Source organism: Grammomys surdaster, unplaced genomic scaffold, assembly GCF_004785775.1.
Source record: "Grammomys surdaster isolate TR1022 unplaced genomic scaffold, NIH_TR_1.0 197, whole genome shotgun sequence".
Taxonomy (NCBI): Eukaryota; Metazoa; Chordata; class Mammalia; order Rodentia; family Muridae; genus Grammomys; species Grammomys surdaster.
The window spans coordinates 1,012,485-1,034,638 of record NW_021604642.1 but is presented as its reverse complement, the minus strand read 5'-3'; the positions used below and the strand labels follow the sequence as shown (position 1 = coordinate 1,034,638).

The 22,154-nt window shown below is 40.4% G+C and overlaps 1 protein-coding gene across 1 annotated transcript; it reads left to right on the top strand.

The window, feature by feature from the left end:
• Positions 1-626: 626 nt before the first annotated feature.
• Igbp1 (immunoglobulin binding protein 1) lies at positions 627-22,061 on the top strand. The gene is made up of 6 exons (XM_028770039.1): positions 627-886; positions 1,234-1,527; positions 9,168-9,363; positions 11,291-11,370; positions 12,036-12,148; positions 21,616-22,061. Exons 1-6 carry the CDS (start codon positions 696-698, stop codon positions 21,762-21,764), a joined length of 1,023 nt encoding a protein of 340 aa, XP_028625872.1. The 5' UTR covers positions 627-695; the 3' UTR covers positions 21,765-22,061.
• Positions 22,062-22,154: the final 93 nt, after the last annotated feature.

The window sequence follows — 22,154 nt, the reverse complement described above, 5'->3', positions numbered from 1 at the left end:
ATTCGGCGGGGTGAAAGATGCAGTGTACAAGGAGAGAATTGAAGATTGCACAGAAGTGTGACCTGGAAAGAAAGTTATAAGAAAGGAAGGCAGCCGGCTGTTGGTAGATGGGAAACGTGCAAGTTTTCAAATGTTCCTGATCGAAGAGAAAGGCTTCATAGGGTGCTGACCCAAAGGGCGTATATAGGGTATAGGGGACAGAAGGCTGTGGTTCAGTGGGTAGGCATTGGTTGAGAGCGCCACTTACAACTTCACGCCCGCTTTGGTAAGCAGACCCAGAAACCCCCTGGCCATCAGGACTCTGGCTTGACTTTCCAGGTAAGGCAGGCGTGTGGTCCTCCAAGCGCAGAACAAGTTCGCCTGCTCAAGCTGGTTGGAGCTTGGAAATCAGCCCCGCCACTCCCGGGCCTCAGAGTCCTGGGAACTTGCAAGTCCACTTCTGGTCACGTGGAGCCCATCTTTAGTAAAACAGCACATAGGACTTTAAAACAAGCGGCTTGCTGAAAATGAGTCCCTGGAAACGGTTGCCAGGGCCAAAAAACTGCAATTCCCAGAAGTCATTTGGGAAGCTTTGTTAACAAGCAGCTAGCCAATGCGGTACTGCTTCCTGTGTCGTGAGAGCTTTGGGGCTCGTGTTTACCGTGTTTACCTTTGACTTTGGTAGAAATTCTTCCGGGTTTCTTTCTTTCCACAAGATGGCAGCGTCTGAAGACGAGTTGTTGCTGCCGCGGCTTCCGGAGCTCTTAGAAACCAGCAAGAAACTTCTGGAGGACGTGGAAGTAGCAACTGAACCCACCGGCTCCCGAACAATCCAGGATAAGGTGTCCAAAGGACTAGAACTCCTTGAGAAGGCTGCTGGAATGTTATCGCAGCTTGATTTGTTCAGGTATGGGGGAGAGGGCAGTAACCTCAGGAACGAATGGTTAGTAAGGGCAGAGCCATTGCACTTGGGTGGAAAGGACCTTTAAGGATAAAACCGCTCGGTTCCTACTTGTTCACCCTGTGTGCATTCTTTCCACTGTCCACTTCTCTTCTGAGATGCTCGATATCCCAGGACAATGCTCCCTCGTGTACGGCTGACTGACTGGTCCTTGGGTATGCAAGCTCAGCCACTTTCTTTTAATCTGGCCAATGTCTTTGCGCCACTCTCTCCCAGCCCTGTTCTTCCCTAGAAACAAGGGCCACAGTTTAATGCTCAACCAGGCTTCACGGCCTCCTCTTTGCTCTTTCCAGCCGAAATGAAGATTTGGAAGAGATTGCTTCCACCGACCTGAAGTACCTGATGGTGCCAGCGTTGCAAGGAGCTCTCACCATGAAACAAGTCAACCCCAGCAAGCGTCTAGATCATTTGCAGCGGGCTCGAGAACACTTCATAAATTTCTTAACTCAGTGTCATTGCTATCATGTGGCAGAGTTTCAGCTACCCCAAACCAAGAATAACTCAGCTGAAAATAATACCGCTAGCTCCTCCATGGCCTATCCAAATCTCGTTGCTATGGCATCTCAAAGACAGGCTAAAATAGAGAGGTGGGTCAATGGTTGTAATTTGAGGGCTGTAGTTGTTTGTGTGTGTGTGTGTATGTGTGTGTGTGTGTACTACAGAATAGTGTATATTATTTTCTTGGTTCTTAATGAACATAGACCCTGGTGAAAGCAAACTTTCCTGAATCCTTACAAGCCTTTGCCATTGTTGAGGGGGTTGTAATAAAGCTTTAGGACCCCCCCCCAACCCCTCAACACACACCTTGTGGTTGTCACTAGTAGCAGTGTTTATTATCCTAACCATTAATTAGGTTTAGCAAAGTATATCATAACATTTTCCGTATCACTGCATATTGCTGTTTGTATGGGGAAAATATTTCAAAAGTATACATTTTGAACTATTGACTGAGCAGTTCTGTTCAGAAGGTGTACAGGCTCGGATGTATAGCATCCTGAGTTAATCATAGCCCTGGTTCAGCTTCATGTAACCTCCTTGATTAAAAGAAAATTCAATGAATGCTCAGTGTCTTAAGAACAAAGTTAGGCACTGGGAGTACAAACTGATTGGGTGTTTGTATGAATGTGGGTGATCATTGTGCTCTGTGGGGGAAAGTAGTGTAGAAACAGCATGTCAGTATAAAATGTGGTGAAGGGAGATGTGTGGGGTACTGTGGAAGCCGTCCGGGGAACCCACGGGCAGAGAGGGGACAGGTGAGAAGACTAGGCTTCTCAGCAAAGGGGAGTCCTATTCTGAGGTATTTAAGAGGACCAGGAATGTGAGGCTGAGGAAGAAGAGAGGATGGCATTAGCCCACCAGATCAATAGCATTAGTAAAGCCACAGAAGCATTAAATAAACAGCTGGAATGCAGCTGTGTGGGCGCAGAACACTATTCCCTCCCAAGCAATAAAATAAGGTTAGAGCCAAAAGGTGGAAGGAGGCAGAAGGAATGATGAGGAAGAGTGTTATAGGGTTCACATCAGAGCGAACTGAGAATGTGAGGAAGGTAAGGAGCAAGCTTGAGAAAGTGAATCCCAGGCCCATTGTTAGGTACTCTGTGATTTGGGGTAGATTACTGAATTCCCCCAGGCGTAAAATGGAGATAGTAAGTACTCCTTCATAGAGTATTTTATGGACGATTAGCAGAGAAATACATATAAAACTCTTAGCGCAGCTCAGTCAAGGTCAAGTGTAGTTATATGTCTGACTAAAAGTAAGATTGCACAAGCAGAGCTCTGGGTTTGAGTTTCAGCTTTCCTTATAGAGCATTTGACTTTGGGTAAGTTTTTTAACCTATCTAAGCCTCAGGTTTAGTCTTAGGTGAAATTCAATAACAGTGGTACCTATTTGATATGGTTAGGAAGCATAAATTGGCCCAACACCCATGACTAAATAGCACAAATTGGGTTATAAAGAAACAAAAGGACAAGGATATGGGAGGGGTCAGTTTGATCTGGAAGGAGTTATGGGTGAATATGACCAGAACACTCACTGTACACAGTGTGTATGAAATTCTGAAATAATTAATAAAAATATATTTTAAATTAATGTAGTAAAATAATGTTACATTTTAAAATAAACATAAATTGGGATGGGGAGAGCACAAATTCAGTACGGAGACATGTTGAACATGAAATAACCTACAAGATATGGAGGTAGAGATGTCTGATACCCTAAAGCTCAGAGGTAAGACTTGGACTATAGAGATTTGAGAATTAGTTTATTCAACAAATACCTACTAAGCCCTTCATGACTGCCAGGAACTGGTCTAGATGTTAAAAAAAAAAAAAACTAGCCAAGGTCAGTATTCTTCTGAAGCTTTGATTCTGATAGAGGCAGTTACCTGGTGAATAATTTCAACCTAGCATATCCAAGGCACCAAGTTTGAGTCATAGCACATGTGCATATACACAGAGAAAGCAGAAGAAAAAGGGGACATTTCCAGTGTTTCAAGTTCAGGTGCTAAGGATATGAAGATTAAGAAAATGTAGTTAGGAACTGTGAGTCACAGTAAATGATCTTTAAAGACCTAGGCTAGGATAATAGCAAATGGATTCTAGAATCCTCTCTCTAAAACTGAACTACCCATAGGCATAGATCAAAACCTAAGATAGTGACTAGTGTCCACACCCAGAAAGACTGTAGATGCCTTGAGATACAGAGAAAGATGAGGAAGTGACAACATCTGGTTGGAGAAGTGAGGAAAAGGTTTCAGAACACAATGGCCTGTGATGTGAGATTAGTCTCGAAAGACCACTAAAATTAGAAACTATATATTTCCTGGATATGAAAGTTATAATATTCATTGTTGAAAATTTGCAAAACAAGAATATTCTATTTTTAAATCAAAAATAAGCCTTAACTAGTATTCATTGTTGTCATTGTTAACTTTCTGCTATGTTTTCTTTCAGATATATAATTATTTTAGTTAATAAATTACAAAGAATACTGTAATACAGCTTTTATCCTGTTTTTTAAAAACTAATATTGTGAGCATGTCCCCTGTCATTTGAAACCATATTTGATGGTTTTTTAATACTCCGTTCTATAGTTGTACCATAATCATTTAAATTGTTACTGTCAAGTACTTAGATCCAGTTTTGTTTGCTTGCATTTTGGGGTGGGATTTTTGTTTGTTTGCTTGCTTTTTGCTTGGGGTGTGTATGTGATTCTAAGTAATACTATGAACAACCATTTGTACTGCTTTGATTACTGCTTTTTGGCCTAGATCCTCTTTGAATATTTTAAGACTCTTGAGGGATGACAACAATATTGCCATCCATAAGAACAAAGTCTTAAAATATTTTCCCTTTTATACTCCCTGAATGTCAACACTAGTAAATCCCATTAGTCAAACAGGAAAAGGTGTCTAACTTTGATATCCATTTCTTTGACCTGTAATCTTGATCTTTGAACTGTTTTTTAAACCTATGTGACAGGTGAGTTGTCAACACTACCTCTATACTAACGCTCCTGGACTCGTGTTACTATCCTATAATTCTTCTGACTGTGATTCTAACACTGCTTATGGGTATTTCACAGATACTAGCTTTTTTCCTATTTCTTCCTTTTCCGTTGTAGTGCTGGGATTGATTCCAGGGCCTCATGCATACTAGGAAAGCACTCTGCATCTCTAGCTCAAAACCGTGGCTTTTTACTCCCAAGTGTGCCCACATACCCAGGTCTTCACTGTTACAGTAAGTGTACTGCCATTCACCTGGAGATGTAAGCAGGAAACTATTAGGTAGCTTCAATATGTACCTTTTTCTGAATTTTATAATCTAGTTCATCCCCCCAGGCCTGTCAGTTCTAACAACAAATGCTATCTTATATCCCTGTTGCCATCCATCTCCGCTAGCACACTTTGGTCTAAGCCATCAGTACCACCCAACCTCAGGTACCCAAGGCCCTGTGTAATCTGGTGTCTGTTTCTCCAGTTTCATCACATGCTCATCAGACCCTCTCTAGGCTGGCTCCCTTCTGGTTCTTTGAATAGACCAGTTCCTTCCTTCTTTGTATGTGCTGTTCTCTTTATAGTCAATTTTCCTCATATGGCTAATTCTTCATTGTATAGGTCTCAGCTTAAATGTTATTCTTTAGAGATCCCTTTCCACACTAGTCTCTTTTAAGTAGCTAACATCTGTCATTCCCTCCACATTTGTTTGCTTCATGCCATGTAGCTATTGTGCAGTTATGTTGTGTGTTCACCTCAGGTATGTCTCCTACTAGAACGTGTGCTTTATAAGGGAGTAGTTATTTCTCTCTCGTTCACTGTGGTATGCCTGGCACAGGGTGTGGCATGTCCAAAGTGCTCCAACAATGTTTACTGTTGACAAATAGGAGAACCAGCATATCCCGAACAGAAGTAGATTTGAGTATGTACAGGGAATAGATAATAGCCTGGTCCAACAGAAGCGCTAGGAGTAGTATGAGCAGAAGTCTACATGAAGGGCTGTGTACAGAATACTGAATGGAAACAGTGGGGCCACAAGCTAACAGTGGTCCAACTAGAACGCAGTGATGAGAAGGAAGTTACAGCCATCCCAGATACTGCTTTTATAAGAAGCCTTTTCATGACTAGAAAAATTATTCAGAGCAAATTTGGTAGCTAAATGATAGAGTGCTTACCTTGAGTGCTTGAAGGCCTGGGCTCAATCTCCCATACTGCAAACAAACACCCCCCTCCCAAAATTATTCAGACTCTTGCTTTCTGTAACTCCTTCTATTCATGACTCTAGATACTGAGACTGACCTAAATAAAACACCTAAATGGTATGTCTTCGCTCATATCTGCTTCCCTGTGCATATTCTCTTAATCATCTTTGAGGACTAAGTATGAGTGTGTTTGAGTAATAGCACCTCCGTTCTTTTAACAGAAATGAAAGTAGAAGCTGGGTAAGTAATACGTCCTAGTGGATTTCGGTTCTTAAGTGACGACTAGATAGCCACTTCCATAGTCAAATGAAAATGTGCAACTAAAACTTTGTGACTAACGCAAAACATTTAGTATCTCTCTACTTTGGTGAATATAGATGTCTCTTCCAATGGGGGAAAACATGTAGGGGGAAAAGATAGGAATCCAGAGTTGGGGCAAGTTAGGAGAGAAAAGAGAAGGAAATACCAATCAGAAGAAACCCAACAAAGTACAAATAGAGAAATTTACAGAAGCAAAATATTTTATCCATTCTGAGGCCACTCCCTACATTCCCCCCTATACACACAGACACACACACACACACACACACACACACACACACACCTTAACACATACTTTAATTCATGATATTTAACATAGTATAACATTCAGTTTCTTAGACTTGGGACTTCTTAAGGTCAGAGGCCTTGACTAGTACTTTATTAATATTCCAGTTGTATCTCATGGTACTCATCCCACTACTGGACCATAGTTAAAGCTTGAAGGTATCTGGAGAGATAGAGTAGTACTCCAAAAGATGGAAACAATACAGCATTGCAAACATTGATTCTTTAGAATCAGCCCATTTTGGGGTGACTGACTTCTGCCACTTAAGAGATGGGGCATGATCTATCCCCATCCCCTCCCTAAACTCAGTTTTCTCATCTGCTACTATCGATGTTTATATTGCTCTTTACAAAGAATTTATTGTGCATTTTTCCATTTGATCCTATAACAACCCCCGTGAAGTAGACCTACATTATAAAGCTATGAGAATGTGCTTTTCAAATTAACTTGACCAGAACTACATAACTAGTAAATGGTCAGCCTAGAATTGAACCTGTCTCCTCTAATGCATAGACAAGTGGTCACTAGACAGGGTACAAAGTGGATTGCAGAAAGGTGATTCTGGGTCGGGGGAGAAAACTAGAGTGAACATTTGCAGCTAAGAGTAATGAAGGCAGCTAACTGACAGTGATGCCTGAGAGAAGTAGATAGGGACAAGACTGTTAGAAAGCAGCATGAAATCAATGATGGGGAAGGGTGAAGCAGAGATTTGAAGATTGAGGGACATTTAGTGTTACAACTGCCTGGTCATCAGGCAAACATAATGCTGGTATGTAATCTGTATAAAAGATAACCATGTCTGATAATAGGCATTTGTGGTTGGCCCAGTTGATACAAACTTGTAATTCCTTAGTGCTCTGTAACTACTTGGAAACAGCACAAGGAAACTCCCCAGTCAGGGCTAAGGAATTTTAAGGCAGTAGTTGGTCCACCCTGGGGAGCCTAGAATACTGATGTAGCTTAGACAGTGGTTGACAGTCCATCCTTCAGAGCCTTATGGTTCCACCAGTGTCTGAGTAATGTTGGGAGCATTCCTCTAATTTTGCCAAGGCACATTTTTACGTATTTCTTACTTACTGAGGTCCTATTTATTCAAATTTTCATGTGAACAAAGTTCCTTTTCTTTTTCTTTTTTTTTTAATTTATATTTATTTTTCTTTTCTAAGAAAAAAATTTGTGTGGTTTTGGGTTTTGGACAGTTTTTGTTTTGTTTTTTGTTTTGTTGTTTGCTTTTTAAAGCCACTGGCCTGAAAGAACAGGTACTGAAGAGCCAGGAGTCTAAAGGATGGAAAATAGCTAAGTCACAGAAGCAAGGAAATAGAAAAGAAGGGATGGAGCAGAGAATCCCTGACTTGAATGATCATGGAGAAGGAGAAAAGCCAAACAACTTGACTTAGAAGACCACTAGACTCACCCAGAATTCACCCTGGAGTATATAATTTCTAGGACTCTTGTAGTTGTTTTCTTATGACATAGGCACTTCCATGGAAGAGGATGAGTAGCCACTTGTAGAACCAATTAAACATGCTCAAGTAATATTTGTAATAGCACTCCTGAGCTAGGAATTGACCTTTGTAGTCTTTTACCCAGAAGCCCTCATAATGGTGATACCATAACAACTTGGAACATACAAGATACTTTCTTGTTGGGTTAAAGAAGAGCTTAAACATTTTTGTAACAGTGTCTGCAGTGCAGTGCTCCTTAGCTTTGGGATAAAATCTCTTCTTGGCAAAATAAGCTGGAAAGGAAAGCAAGGGGGTGGAGAAATAAGAGAAGAGGAAGAAGGCATGCATGCAGAGGAAGGAAAGAAGAGAATGTATCCACTTAGAGTACTGTATAAGCTTTGAGGAGCACCCACACACACACACACCTTAAGCTCTCCATTGACTTGAAGCTAAGATCTTATCTAGGTACCCCTGCAGAAGAGCATCCTATTCTGGAAGTGGAGAATGGGGCTTCCAGGCAGAGGGATTTTGATATACTTCTCTTGGCAACCATGGCATTTTGACTTGGCTCCTGTTTGTTGCAAGCCTTCATATCCAACACATTGCCTGTTTTATGTTTTAAATGCATTTGTCTCTTAGCACGTGCACTGCTATCTCCCCATTTCTTATGGTCATCATTACCTAAAGTTATGTTGGTGTCTTACTTCCTTTTCCTGCTTTTTGACTATTCTAGACCCTCCTCCATTCACATCTGCTTTTCCCTCTTAAATTACTCTTTTGGATTTCAGGATGACTTCCCACCTTCTTTTCTTGGTGGCTTTGCTCAGGCTATCTCTTGAGAAAGATCGCGTCTGCTCACTTTATATGTCCTAGCACACCTATTTCCACACCATCATTCTGTCCATTCACCTTGCTTTTTGCTACATCGTTGCGTGTATCCTCATCCAAGTTATCATCTATTCCTTTTGATTTGTCTTCCTCCACTAGAATGAAAGCTTGAAAGCAAGGCTGTCCTTTATAAACTGTCTCTAGCACTAAAAGTGCTTGTCACACTCTGGAGATGATTGACAGATGGATGATAGATAATGTACTAGAATGCATCCTGGAAATGGCAGCTGAGATCATTGAATCCTAAGACTAGATAAAGATGAGTCAGAAACTCTATCTCAGGAATGTTTTGCATGAAAGAAAAAAGATAACCAGCATCCAGCAGAGTGAGGACTGATATAGCCAAATGACTAAAGCATCTCATCCTCGATAGGTCTTACTGAGATCAAGATATGCCTAGGCCCTGTCTTGTTTTCTATAGTCTGGGGATTGGCTCTGGCTTATAGAACCCATTCTTAGATCATAGACTCTACTTACAAGATAGGAATTGCCATACATACTGCCTGGACGTCTGCAAAGGTAGACCTTACTATAGCCTTTTGAAGAAATCTGTATTTTAAAGTTCATGGGAAATGCTTTTCTGTGGAACAGATACAAGCAGAAGAAGGAGATGGAGCATAGGTTGTCTGCACTGAAATCTGCTGTGGAAAGTGGTCAAGCAGATGAGGAGCGTGTTCGTGAATATTACCTCCTTCACCTACGGAGGTGGATTGGTATCAGCTTAGAAGAGGTTGAGAGCATTGACCAGGAAATAAAGATCCTGAAAGAAAAGGACTTTCCAAGAGAGGTAAGCCTTGTTCTTGACCATATAGCAATGGGAAGCGGCCACCAGAACTTTGAACATTCTGCAGGAGAAAAATCAAATGAAAATCCTTAGCTGGATGTAGTGGTGACAATTCCTGCTACTCAGGCTGAGGCAGAAGGATCACAAGTTAAAGGTCTGTCTGAGACGCAAAACCAAAGATCTCTGAACAAAAATTATAAAACACTGGAAAAGTAGCTCAGTGATAGAGAACTTGTCCAGCATGGATAGAGCCCTCATTTAATCATCAGCACTGCAAAAACTAAATCTTTGTCAATCTCCATAAAAGCACTGTTCACACCATCTGTAATGGGATCTGGTGCCATCTTCCGGTATGTCTAAAGACAGCTACAGTGCACTCACATACGTAAAATAAATAAATCTTTAAAAAAAACACTGTTCACATTAGGATAAGTGGAGAAAAGCTGATGGTTTGCCAGAGTCGCTTTCTGGTTCAGTACAGCAACCTTCCCTGATACTTTCTAATCTGAGGCACTTAGTTGTGACTGGATGTTATTGAGAAATGCGTTTTCCTTAAAATCTGAATTGGTTTTGGCTGTGAAAAGAAGGCAGAGAGAGGGAAGAGGGCCTTTATAATCTACTTAATTGTAGAAAAGGGGAAGAACAGGATTAGAATAGGTAAGAAAAGCAGAACTGTGGGAAGTGGGCGAGAGAGACAGGAAAGATGAGGCAAAAGAGCAGGGAGTGAATCTGGGCTGGGGAACAACTTGGAGCTTAGCCGTACACAGTTGATCACCCAAGTAGGAGACACTGAAGCAGGGACATCTTTATGTATAGAATGCCCAGAAGGCTACATTTTAAAACAATCTTGTAGAAGAGCTTTTGAGTGTCTTTGAACATCCTAACCCTGTTCTGGAGCTGCTTCAAAAGAGTATGTGCTCTGAAGCCACTTGCTCTTTGGTACAGGACCCAACATGAATTGACTTGATACAATAATTGATCCAAGTCCGCAGCACAGCTGCTCTTTCATTTGGCTTGTCCTAAGGAGCCTGGGAGCTCTTATCTGAGGAAAATACCAACCTGGTCCTTCATGTTAAAGAACCAGAGAATGGGCTTTTACTATTCCATGGTCATAAGGCCCCTTGAACATTTTTCCAGATGAATAGTTTTCTAGCATTTTGAGGTTAGACCTTTCCTGAGTCCTTTCCTGTCCCTGCTTTGCTAGGTGTAAGTAGTTTTGTTACATTTTGTTTTCTCGTGTGGGATTGAGATGGAAGTGATGCTGTGATAATGAAATGAACACTTTTTAACTATACTTTGTTCCAGCACACCTAGATAGCTTTCTGTAAAAACCACTCGTCTGTCCTCCCTCCCTTTACAGACAGACATCAATTTCTAAAATATCCTAGAGGTTCTTGAAAATTAACAGCATAATTAGACTGGAAAGAACTTTTGGGAAAAAGCTCTTAATTCTTTTCTGCAGAAGGAAAGTGCTTCAGATTGAGCTCAAAGGGGTTATGTGGAACACGGCAGGAGGCTTTGGAATTCCCTTCTTTAGATGGGGCGATTTTCAAACCAAATAGTTTTTTTCTTTGTGGTAAGAAGTTTCCTGAGAGCTCTTGCTCTCTCTCTCATTTTAGCAAAGTACCTAGCATCCCTCAAAACTGATAAGTCGATGTGTCATCAAAATGGCTGATGACCCAAGTCTGTTCCCCCAAAACCATACGATGGAAAACAAGAACTGACTCCTGCGAATTGTCCTCTGATCTTCACACCTAACTCTACCCAACAAGAAATAAATGTAAAACCGAAAGCAGAAGGATTTACCACTGATGATAGAAAGGGAGAGAATTTGGAACCCAGAGCTTTTTCCACACCAGAAGACTTGAAATCCTGGGTGATAAAATGGGTAAACTGGCAAATGCACCTCTAAAATTAATTTTCGTTTTAGGAATCAGCTTGTCACTCATCTCTTCCAGAGAAGCCTCCAATGAAACCCTTCATCCTCACTCGGAACAAGGCTCAAGCCAAGTAGGTAGTACTATGGGCTGACCTGCCTCCACAGCCTCACTTTCAATGGTTCCATGCAATGCTTGGGTAAAATACAAAATGGACACTGCAAAGTCATAGCTTCAGCTATGAATGGCTCTTTAAACAGAGAGACTAACACTTTCCTGATACTTTCTTCATGTCTGTCCTCAGACATTCCCTTCACATCAAACTTGAAAATAAGCAGATAACACAGAAAGAAATCAGTGAGTCAAATACAGAATTGCATGCTTTACATGCATGGTTTTTCCCCCTATTATTGATACTCTTCTTGCCTTCACGAGCAGTTCTCAGAAGGATGTATCCGCCTACCTGTGATTTAATTCTGAGGTTTTGATGCTATTCCACAGATTCACAGGAAAGTATTCTCCATGTTTCAGAACCACCAACTGTTAATTGCCAGTTCACAGTGTCGTGGTAGGATGCTGGCCCTTGGGATTAGTTAGTTATTGGGAGATGACCCTGGGCTCTTGACTTTAATGCTTCCTTCTGGATGCCCCCTTTTCTGCATTACTGAAGAAGTTTGTACAAGTCCTCAAAAGATTGTCATGTAGCGCAATGAGACCTGCCTCATCATTAAAGACAAAAGAGGCTGTCCAATATTGCTACATTTGTTTAGTTCTCTAAGTGAAATGTGATTTCTGCAGAGTATTTGGAACTGGTTATCCAAGCCTGGCAACTATGACGGTGAGTGACTGGTATGAACAGCATCAGAAATACGGAGCATTACCAGATCGGGGAATAGCCAAGCCGACATCAGGTATGACGGGGTGGGGTGTATATACTGCTAGTTCCTTTTGCCTTCACAATTAAAAAAAGCTGAGCAAACAGTCTGACAAAAGTCATCCCATCAGTGCCATTTACCATTAAAGCAAATAGCTGCTTCAGAGCAGTGTCAATTTTGAATCTCTCCAATTATGCCATGAAAACTGCAGCCAGATAGTAAAACCAAAACCCCACTTGTGACGATGACAGCAGATTGTATCATGCTGGTCCCTGGACAGTCAAAAAAGAGGTGACCTCATATACAAACACAGATAAATAATTTTTAAAGATTTGGTTTTTACTTATATGTGTCTCTGTGGGGTCATATACTTTCCATGCAATCATGAGTTCAATTCCCAGAAGTCGTGTTTTATAAAAAGCCAGGTGTGGTGGTACACATACCCTGTAATTCCAGTGCTGGGGGGACAAAGACAGGAGGATCCCTGAAGCTCACTGCTGACCCAGGCTAGACAAATTAGTAAATTCCATGTTCATCAAGAGAGTTTGAAAAGTATAAGTTAGAGACCAATTCAGGAAGATTGTCAGTATCAACCTCTGATCTCTGCACACAGACAAATATATTCCTTATGCAGGAAAACAAAAGTATACAGAAATAAAGTACACAGACAGCAAAGACAGGAATTCTTGTTGATGTCCCATTAGAAACAGTAGGAACCAGAGACAGCCAAGTATATGAAAGTCCTGGAGGAAGGCAGGGAAATTGTCACACTATTAAATGAAATGAGGACATGACCACTCCAAATTATGGTTGAGAAGAAGATTTTTATTGTAGATATGAGCTAGACCGAGATATGTAGATATGAAGGATGCCAGAGGCATCTGGAATAGTCCAGAGCAGGGAGAAAGAGTAATAGACTGAACATGACCAGCAGCCTGAACTAGGCCATGAGAAGAGACACAGAGAGAGACAGAGACCTTCACACACATATGTACACACACACATGTGTATACAGACACACACACTCTCACAGAGTAAGACAAACCATAGACTGATGCCAAATACTTTAAAAGATATATCTGATAAGGGACTGCAATCTAACATATTCCCTTAAGATTCAATAAGAAAATGAACAGCCAGATGACATAAGCCAAAAATATCTTAATTAGACATTTCACTACGTAAGATATGAGATGCCCCACATCATGTCGTTAGGATAATATAAATTAAAACAGTGAGATGCCACCACTCATCTAGTGAATGGCCAAATCCAGAACACCTTAAATGTAAATGGAACAAACCTTCAGGTGAGAAATGAAAAATTAATAATCTTCATACAACTGCCTACTATTGATAGGAAATTATGTATTTTAAAGTATAAAAAATTATTGATTATCAAAAGTGAAATAAAGTCTAAAACTCTGTACCGTATTTCCAGTAGCTATGGTACCATTAGATGAAGGATGGTTAAAACGGTCATTCCATTTGATAAAAGAAAGGGGCGGTTGCACAGAACACATGAATCAGAACTTTGGAAGTGCCTGTTAACAAGCCCCAAATTACAGGAAGGCAAAAACAGTTAAATGGAGAAATAGACAAACCTTTAATCATAGTTGGTGGCATATTTTGGATTCTACGTGTCAGAAGCATGATCCCCAGTGCTTTGGTAGGGCTTTGGGAAGTGAATGGACCCTGGAGTCTTTGACTTCATCAGTGAACTAATTAGTCGAAGCCCATGATTTGATAGGCTATTAGTAAAGGATAGACTTAGGAAAGTAGGAGCCTTACTGAAGGGAATAGGTCCTGGAGGGCCTCTTCTCTCATGCTTCCTCTCTGATCCCCAGCTGCCACGAAGCAAATAGCTTTGTTCCAGTACGTGCTCCTCACCATGGTGTTCATCTTCACCTTGAACCCAAAGTTATAGGGACAAGTTATGAGGAATTAGAACTGTGAGCCGATAGAAACCTTTCCTCCAGTGATTTTTCACCCCAGCTATGTTGTCAGTAGAGTACACAGTTGGAAATGTTAATACTTCTCTCAGTAATTTCTAGAGTTCTGTGTACCAGTAAGGCTATGGAAAAATCTGATCAGCACTGTCAGTCATCCTACACTATTTGGTATTTATAGCACTATGTCCAACAACAGCAAAATGAACGTTTTCAAATACACAAGACACATCCGCCATATACTAGGCCATCATAAGTTTCCATTAATTTTCAGAAACTGAAATCACAGTGAACTCACAGGAATTTCCATAGCCTAGCCAGGAAATTCCTCTAAATGGGAACTAGCACCCGAGTAACCGGCAAGTCAAGGGAGAATTACAATGGAGGAGTATCAGACTTGGAGAAATACAGTGAACACTGCTGAGAGGGAGGTATATGTAATGTTTAAAATACAGTGGTGGGGGAGGGGGCAATGAAACTATCGACCAAAAACTCTTCAGTAAGTCGGGAGAAAAGAAAACGAAAAGTAAGCCCAAATGAAGGGAACTAAGAAAAGGAGGGAAATCTAAGAGTTGATGTTGAGTCTACAGAAGTTGAATACAGGTATACTTCTATGACCTCAGGTTTCATGTCTCCGTGGTTCTCAACCTTCCTAATGCTGTGACCCTTTAATACAGGTCATGTTGTAGTGAGCCCCCCCCAACCATAAAATTATTCTTGTTGCTACTTCATATCTATAATTTTGTTACTGTTATGAATTGTAATGTAAATATCTGATATGCAGGATATCTGCTTTGTGACCCCCGGGGCATTGTGATCCACAGGTTGAGAACCACTGGTATAGATGCCCCCCCCGAAGTAAGAGACAGTGCCCATAATGTAACTATGAAGCATAGCATCATTGTTTTTAATAGCCCGCTGTGGATACAGTCTACTTGGATGCCCATATATACCAGAATGGATAAGCACATTTTTTATATTCATACAGTGAGCTGCTGTGTGCCTATAAGGTTAAACTAACTGTAGTTCTTCAGTTGGAAATAACACATCTAGCTTAAGCACACCTAATTATGTGTGGAAAAGCCAAACACAAGAACATTTATACTGTGATTTCATTCATATAATGTTCAGAAACAGGTGAAACATGTTGTTATGTACTGATTCAAAGTCAGTATAGTATTGGCTTTTAGCAGTGGGTCAGAAATGCAGTTGGACCTGAGGGGGCTTCTGCAAAGTTAGTAGTGTTTTATATTTCTGTCTGGGTACCGGTTACATGGATTTGTTTGATATGTGACAATTCATTGAGCTACGCTCACATATTTTACTTTTCTACATGTGTTGATACTTCAATAAAGGTACAAAGTAAATGTGGACTATATTTACTGCAGAGATAGATGACAGTGAATCACAAAGTAAAGATAGGGAAAGGCAGGTCATGTATGCTTCATATCAGTAGGTTACTGGCATCTGTGCAGGAGACACTGGGAGCTAGCTACCTAGAAAAACTGACAGTAGAGAGCTTCAAAATAGTGTATTCAATAACAACTGTAGAGAGTCCAATTTAAGAACAGCACTTGAAACTAGGGAGGTTCTGCTATCCAGTATAATTCCACTGAGGTGACTCAGTGGGTAAAACCAAGCAGGTGGGACGCACCCATGATTAGGCAGTGTGACAGGAGTGGAAGAGTCCAGCCTGGGAAAAACTTAAAATTAATCCACCTAGTCTCCCAGGGCAGGGCCCATAGGGCTTTTCAAATAGTACTTCCCTACTCATTTAAAAACATTTCAGATTTGTTCTTTTGTTTTTGTTTTGTGCTGTTTTGTGTCTCTGAGTAAAATCAAAATTAGGAGGAAGAGAAGGGGCATATAAAAGTGAGAGAAGCAGGCCAGCCGTGTCATCTGGATGCCTTACTTTTCCAGTGGCTGTGACAGCAGCAGAATGGCACCCCTAGGCAATTATAATAACTGCCTTGAATCACAAGTCTTTCTAAAAGTTCCCAAAAACTTCACACAAAAATTAGCAGGAGATTCTGATACTGGTTGGGAAAACTGTGAATATACTTTTAAGTAGATGAGTTGTGACATGTGGAATATATTTCAGAATTGTAAGGAAAAGTACCAAGGTCAAATTGCACACAAAATGAAGGGGCTAAAAGAGATAATTACAAGCACTCCAGAAGGACAGGTTAACGAAAGCCAGGGGTGAGGGTAACACCTGTAACCCTAGCACTGAAGAGGGGCAGGCAGGAGGACCTGAGTACAAAGTCATCTGCAGCCACTCACAGTGTCCCAGGCCAGCCTAGGCTGTGCTATCCTATCTCAAACCAGAGAGGAAAAAAAAAACCCAGAAGAACAAATAGGAAATGATATTTTTAAATGAAATGGGAGATACTAAGTTGAAAAGTAGGACCACAGGGGACCACCTGAATCAGGGTTGGGAAACTTGGAAAAGCTAAAACAGAACGAAAGAAAAAGGAGTCAACACTGAGAGTACCTTATCAGGGCAAAGGGGAAGAGGAAGAGAGTCAGCAGAAAGATGGAAATTAAACAGAGGACTTTGGAGAGAAGAAAATGGGATCAAAATTATATTGTGTGGGGAAAAGATTTAAATATTTTTTAAACAAAGAAAAATATAAACTAAAAGCTGATAAAGAGGATTTTGAATAAAATGACAAATATTAAAGACAGATATAAAGGGCATTGTTGGAGGAAATATTAAAGAAGAAGTAATTCATACTATTCCAGCATGCCCTGGTCGGCTGGCAGGCTGGCCAGACACTGGCAGGCATGTGGGGCCAGCCGGTGATAGCATGGGTTCTTTTTGAATATTTCCCACAACACACCGTAATTATATTCCTGAAAAATTCACATAGAATGAATAAGGCTAATTTGAATAAAACTACTAGGTTTATTTTAAAGTAAATATCATAGACATCTCGACAATTGTAAGTGATTTACTTCTGAAGGGAAAAAAAAGTCTTAGCCTGCCTGTGAACTGACATACTTCATGCTGTGAGAAAATAAAGTAGCAAATATTTACGATCCTCAGAGAGAAAAAACAGGAGCCAAGACAGTGCATCTGATCACAGCTTTGACATACAAAGAGTTCCAGTGGTTTTCAAAACCCAAGAACTCTATTTCCATGATTCCCTCCCTGAAGAATTTTCTTAAAAATGAGCTTGAGACCACTGCCATAGTGAGGGACATTCAATGACTGGGTGACTGGGAAGAGTTATTGGTAGAACCAAGACTAAGAGAGTTAAGAGGGACTGAATGTGTAGTACTCATAGGCTTGGATAATGTGGGTACATGATGCAACTAGTCCTTAAAATGAGGAAATAAGAAAAGTCTATGCAAAAAGCTTTAAGAGTTCTCAGTGGTTATGTTGGTGATGATGTTAGTATAATTATTCAAAGCTGTACGATATAAGGGGGTGTCATTGAGTAATTGTCCTGTATTTGTAGCCTGTCCTCTGTCTCTGAGAAAAGGGCTTTCGGTGTATAGCAACACAGATGCAACTTCAAAGAGTTTCTAAGGAAGTAGCATCAATCCTGAATCCCTAATACAAACGTATTGAAGCATGTATGTCACAATAAAGCCACAGACCTTTGCTTCAGCCACTGAAAAGACTAGAAACAAGAAGTAGCCTAGTCATAAGGATAACCAATAGCCTAAATTGTGGCGCTGAAATACCATTCCCAGTCTGGCCTATAATTCTAGCACTTGGGGGCAGGGGTAAAGCAATGCAAGGTCAAAGGCAGCCTGATCTCCACAGTGAGATGCTGTCAAAAACAAGAGAAAAGAAAAAAGCATTCGTATCAAGACAAAGCAGACTATCTTAGAGAAAGAGCCTTTCTAACTCTTCAGGGAAATAGTCCACAGAAACTTACCTCATATGTTGAGAAAGATTGGGAAACTTTTCACTAGCCAGTTAAGCTTCAGAAAAGAAAACTGGAGATCAGGAATGGAGTTCAGAGGTAAAAGTTTCAGCTTAGTATGTGTAGTACCTTCTCATTTTCCCCCAACCCCAGGGCCAGAAGAAGAAAATGGAGTTTGTGGGTACAGCTCAGTTAAGAAAGCACCTCCTCAGTGTTTATGAAGCTTTGAGTTCATTCTCCAGTATCCCTTCCCCAAAAAAGTCAAGTATAAGTAGCCTAACTACATTTGACAACCAAACCTTTATCAGCGTTTAGACTTGAATTCGAAATTGACACAGAAAAATGGTACAAACTTAAGGGTATCTATCATGCAGTGTTTCAGTATACATATATATTGTACAATGTTTTCAAATCAGGATAAACATATGTCTCCACAAACATCATTTCACTTAATTAAAAAAAATAAAAATAGACGTACCATATGATCTAGCAGTTCCACCACTGGGCAGATATCCAAAAGAAAACATTCAAAATTCTTCTAGCTTTTCCCTTCTCTTTTTGTGGCTGTAGGGATGGAACCTCGGACTTCACACTGAGCTTAACTTCCAGGCTTCCTCCAGTTTTTATTCGTATATTATCATTATTTAAGGTTACCATTCTGTGCAATAGAATACCAGAATTTTCCTCCAGCTTAACTGTAACTTGGTACCCACTGACCATCCTTTTATCCGTCTCTTCCTCTCCCATACTCTTTCCAGCTTCTGGTAACCACTATGCTACTCTCAACTTCTATGCTGTCAACCTTTTTTAGATCCTATGTCTAAGTAAGATCATGAGATACTCTCCTTTCTATGCCTGGTTTATTCCACTTAATGCTCTTCAGTTGCATCCATGTCACCTCAAATGACAAGATGCTCGTCCTTTTTACGTCTCTGGATAGTATTGCTTTATGTATTTGTAACACATTGTCTTTATCCAGTCTTCAGAAGATAGACACTTAGGTTGAGTTCATTTTTTATACTGTGAGTGAGCATGAGAGTGCAAAAGTCTCATTGACAGACTAATGTCATTTCTTTTGGATATTTGCCCCATAGCAGGATTGCTAGATCATATGGTACTTCTGCTTTTACTTTTTAAGTAACTTCCCTACTAATTTTCACCGTGACTATACTAGTTTATAACCCTGCCAACAATGTACAAGGTTTCTTTTTACTCAAATTCTTACTAGAACTTAGTTTTTCCCCTTTTCATAATAAGCATTCTAACTGAAGGTTTGTCATTTTGATTGATGTTTCCTTAATAACTAATGATGCTATCCATTTCTTTACATATTTATTGCTCATTTATATATCTTCTTTTAAGAAATGTCTACTTAAGTCTAGTGCCCATTTTTAAATTACATTATTTGGAGGGTTTGGTTTGGTCTTTTACTATTGAGTTTTCAGAGTGCCTTCTATACTCTGGATATAAATCCCTAATAAGATATAGACTTTTCTCCAAACCTGTAGGTTATCTCTATAGTGTTGATCATTTCTTTTGCTATATAGAAACTTTTTTATTATAGTTTGAGGTAATCCCATTTGTCCATTTTTGATTTTGTTTCCAGTGCTTTGGGGGTCTTATCTAAAAAGGCTCAGCTGGTAAAGGCATTTGCCATACAAGGCATAAGCTCCTGAGTTCAATCGCCAGAACCTACATGGTGGACAGAAAGAAATACCCCCACAGGTTGTTGTTTTGTGGCAAGCCGCCCCTCCTCACAAACACACTAAATAAATAAACAAAAACAAATACAAAAACAAAGCAATCAATTTTAAAATCTCAGCCTCTTCCAGTGTAAAGTGATTTCGCCTATGTTTTCTTCTAGTAATTTTATATTTTAAGTCTGATATTTAACTGTTTCCAGTAGATCTTTGTAACTGAAAGTAGAGGTCTAGTTTCTTTCTTCTGCAAGTAGACAGCCATTTTCCCAGGACCGTTTACTGAAAAGACTATTTCCCATGTGTGTTCACAGCTTCTTGGTTGAAGATCTGCTGTACATAGCTTCTTAAATTTGCTTTTAGGATCTCTTATTTCATTCTTTCAGTCTATGTATCTGTTTTTAGGTCATTACCATGCTGACTTTGGGGTGTGTGTGTGTGTGTGTGTGTGTGTGTGTGTGTGTGTTTTATATATGGTTATTTGGATGTGCTCCTAAATGGAGGCTAGAACTTATATCAGGCATCAAATGTCTTCTTCAATTAGTCTCTATTTTTTGAGACAAGAGTCTCTTACTGAACTTTAGCTCATCAATTTGGGTAGGCTAACTTGCCAGTGAGCACTAGAAATCCCACTCCCAGTGCTGGCAATGCACTCATGCACTGTTGTGTCAGTGCTGGGGATACCCTCATACATGCTGCTAGCACTTACTTAACTATCTCCCTAGCCCCAAAAAATCCATATCTTTCTCAGAAAATTTTGTGAGTGTTGTGTTATTGAGAGGTGAACTGAGACAAATGTTAAGAAGTTTAACACAAATTACTGGAAAACTGGAGACTTGCATAATTAAATTCCAAGTCTTTTTTTTAATGCTCATTTACGTTTTTTTTATTGGATGCTTTATTTACATTTCATATGTTGTCCCCTTACCCCATCCCCCACCCACCCGGGAACCCCCTATCCCCTCACCCCTCCTCCTTCTTCTCTGTGGATGTAACCCCTACCTACCCCCCCACTCCCACTTCCCCACCCTCAAAATTCCCATCCCCTGGGGCGTCCAGCCTTCATGAGGTCAAGGTTCTCTTCTTCCACCTATGCTCAGCAGGGCCCTCCACTCTTACATATTCAGCTGAAGAATGTAAAATTATCCAAAAGCACACAAATCAAGTATCAGAGTGAATGACTGTCTGTAGTACCATCTCTTTCATTTGATTCTCAGGCATGTTTGACAGTGTAAGAATTCTGTGACATTAACAAATTCAAAAAATAATAAATACATAGAAAGATTATGTGACTATAATAAAGAAAGCTGAGACTGGCAAGATGACTTGCAATTAAAAGCACTCACTGCTCTTGAGGAAGACCGAGGTTCAGGTCCCAGTACCCATGTCTTGGCTCACACCAAATTGTAACTCCAGTTCCAGGGGATCTGATTCCCCCTTTTACCCTCTGAGGGCTCCTGGTGATCATAAAACTCTTACAAACATACATATACCTAATTTCTTATAATCTTAAAAAAATGATAAAGCAAATTGGTAATGAACTAAGTCACCTGTAATGTCATATCCTTGGAAATTTATAAAACATGTTTTTTTTTTAACTTCAGTGATTTTGGATTTCTAGGGTTTTTATTGTTACTCGTGGCAGAGAAGGGGCCTGTTTTTTGTTTGTTTGTGAGTTTGTTTTAATGAAGGCATTGTTGACCATTTAGCAAGAGTGCTTTTCCAAACTAGAATCCACTTGTGGAGGATGCCTCTATGATCTTGGCTTTTGTGAAAACTCCCAGAGGCATCTTTAGTTACTACCATCAAGTAGCATGTAGTATCCTTTGCAGTAGGTACATCCTCCCCATTTGTGCCGTGCCTAGGCAGCTAGCTATGCTCTGTTCTTACTGCCAGTGCTTGAGTTTGGAGCAAAGCCGAGCTCCTAACGTCAATTTGCATTTCCTTGGTTTCATCTTTCCTTTTTCTCATTTTTCTGTTAGCTGATTTCCAAAGATCAGCTCAGCAGCAGGAAGATCAAGAGCAAAAGGATGAAGAGAATGAGGAGAAAGCCTTGCACAGGATGCGAGAGTGGGATGACTGGAAGGACACCCATCCCAGGGGCTATGGCAACCGACAGAACATGGGCTAGTTGTTCCAGAAGGCCAAAGGACAACGTGGTGCACACCTTCACACCAAGGACAACTTCAGGAGGGTGCAGTGAGGGCAGCCATGCAGAGTCTTACATTGCATTTGATAGTGTCAAATAATTGCTTGTACCCTAGGTCATGACCAGTGAATTTTTGTTTGGCTTTATTAACCTCATCATGGTGTATTCTGATTTCTTAAGTGGTCAGAAAAGAGCACCAAGAAATGGATCTATATAACCAACAATAGTATAAATTGATTCTCTTTAAAAAACAATAATAAAATAAACCCCCCTCTATTATGTGGGCCTACGTACAAATGTGGGGGGTATCAGCTGGTTTTGTTGTCTGTGGGGAGCCCCAGGGTTCAGCTGTGGGTCTGTAAATCCCTATGA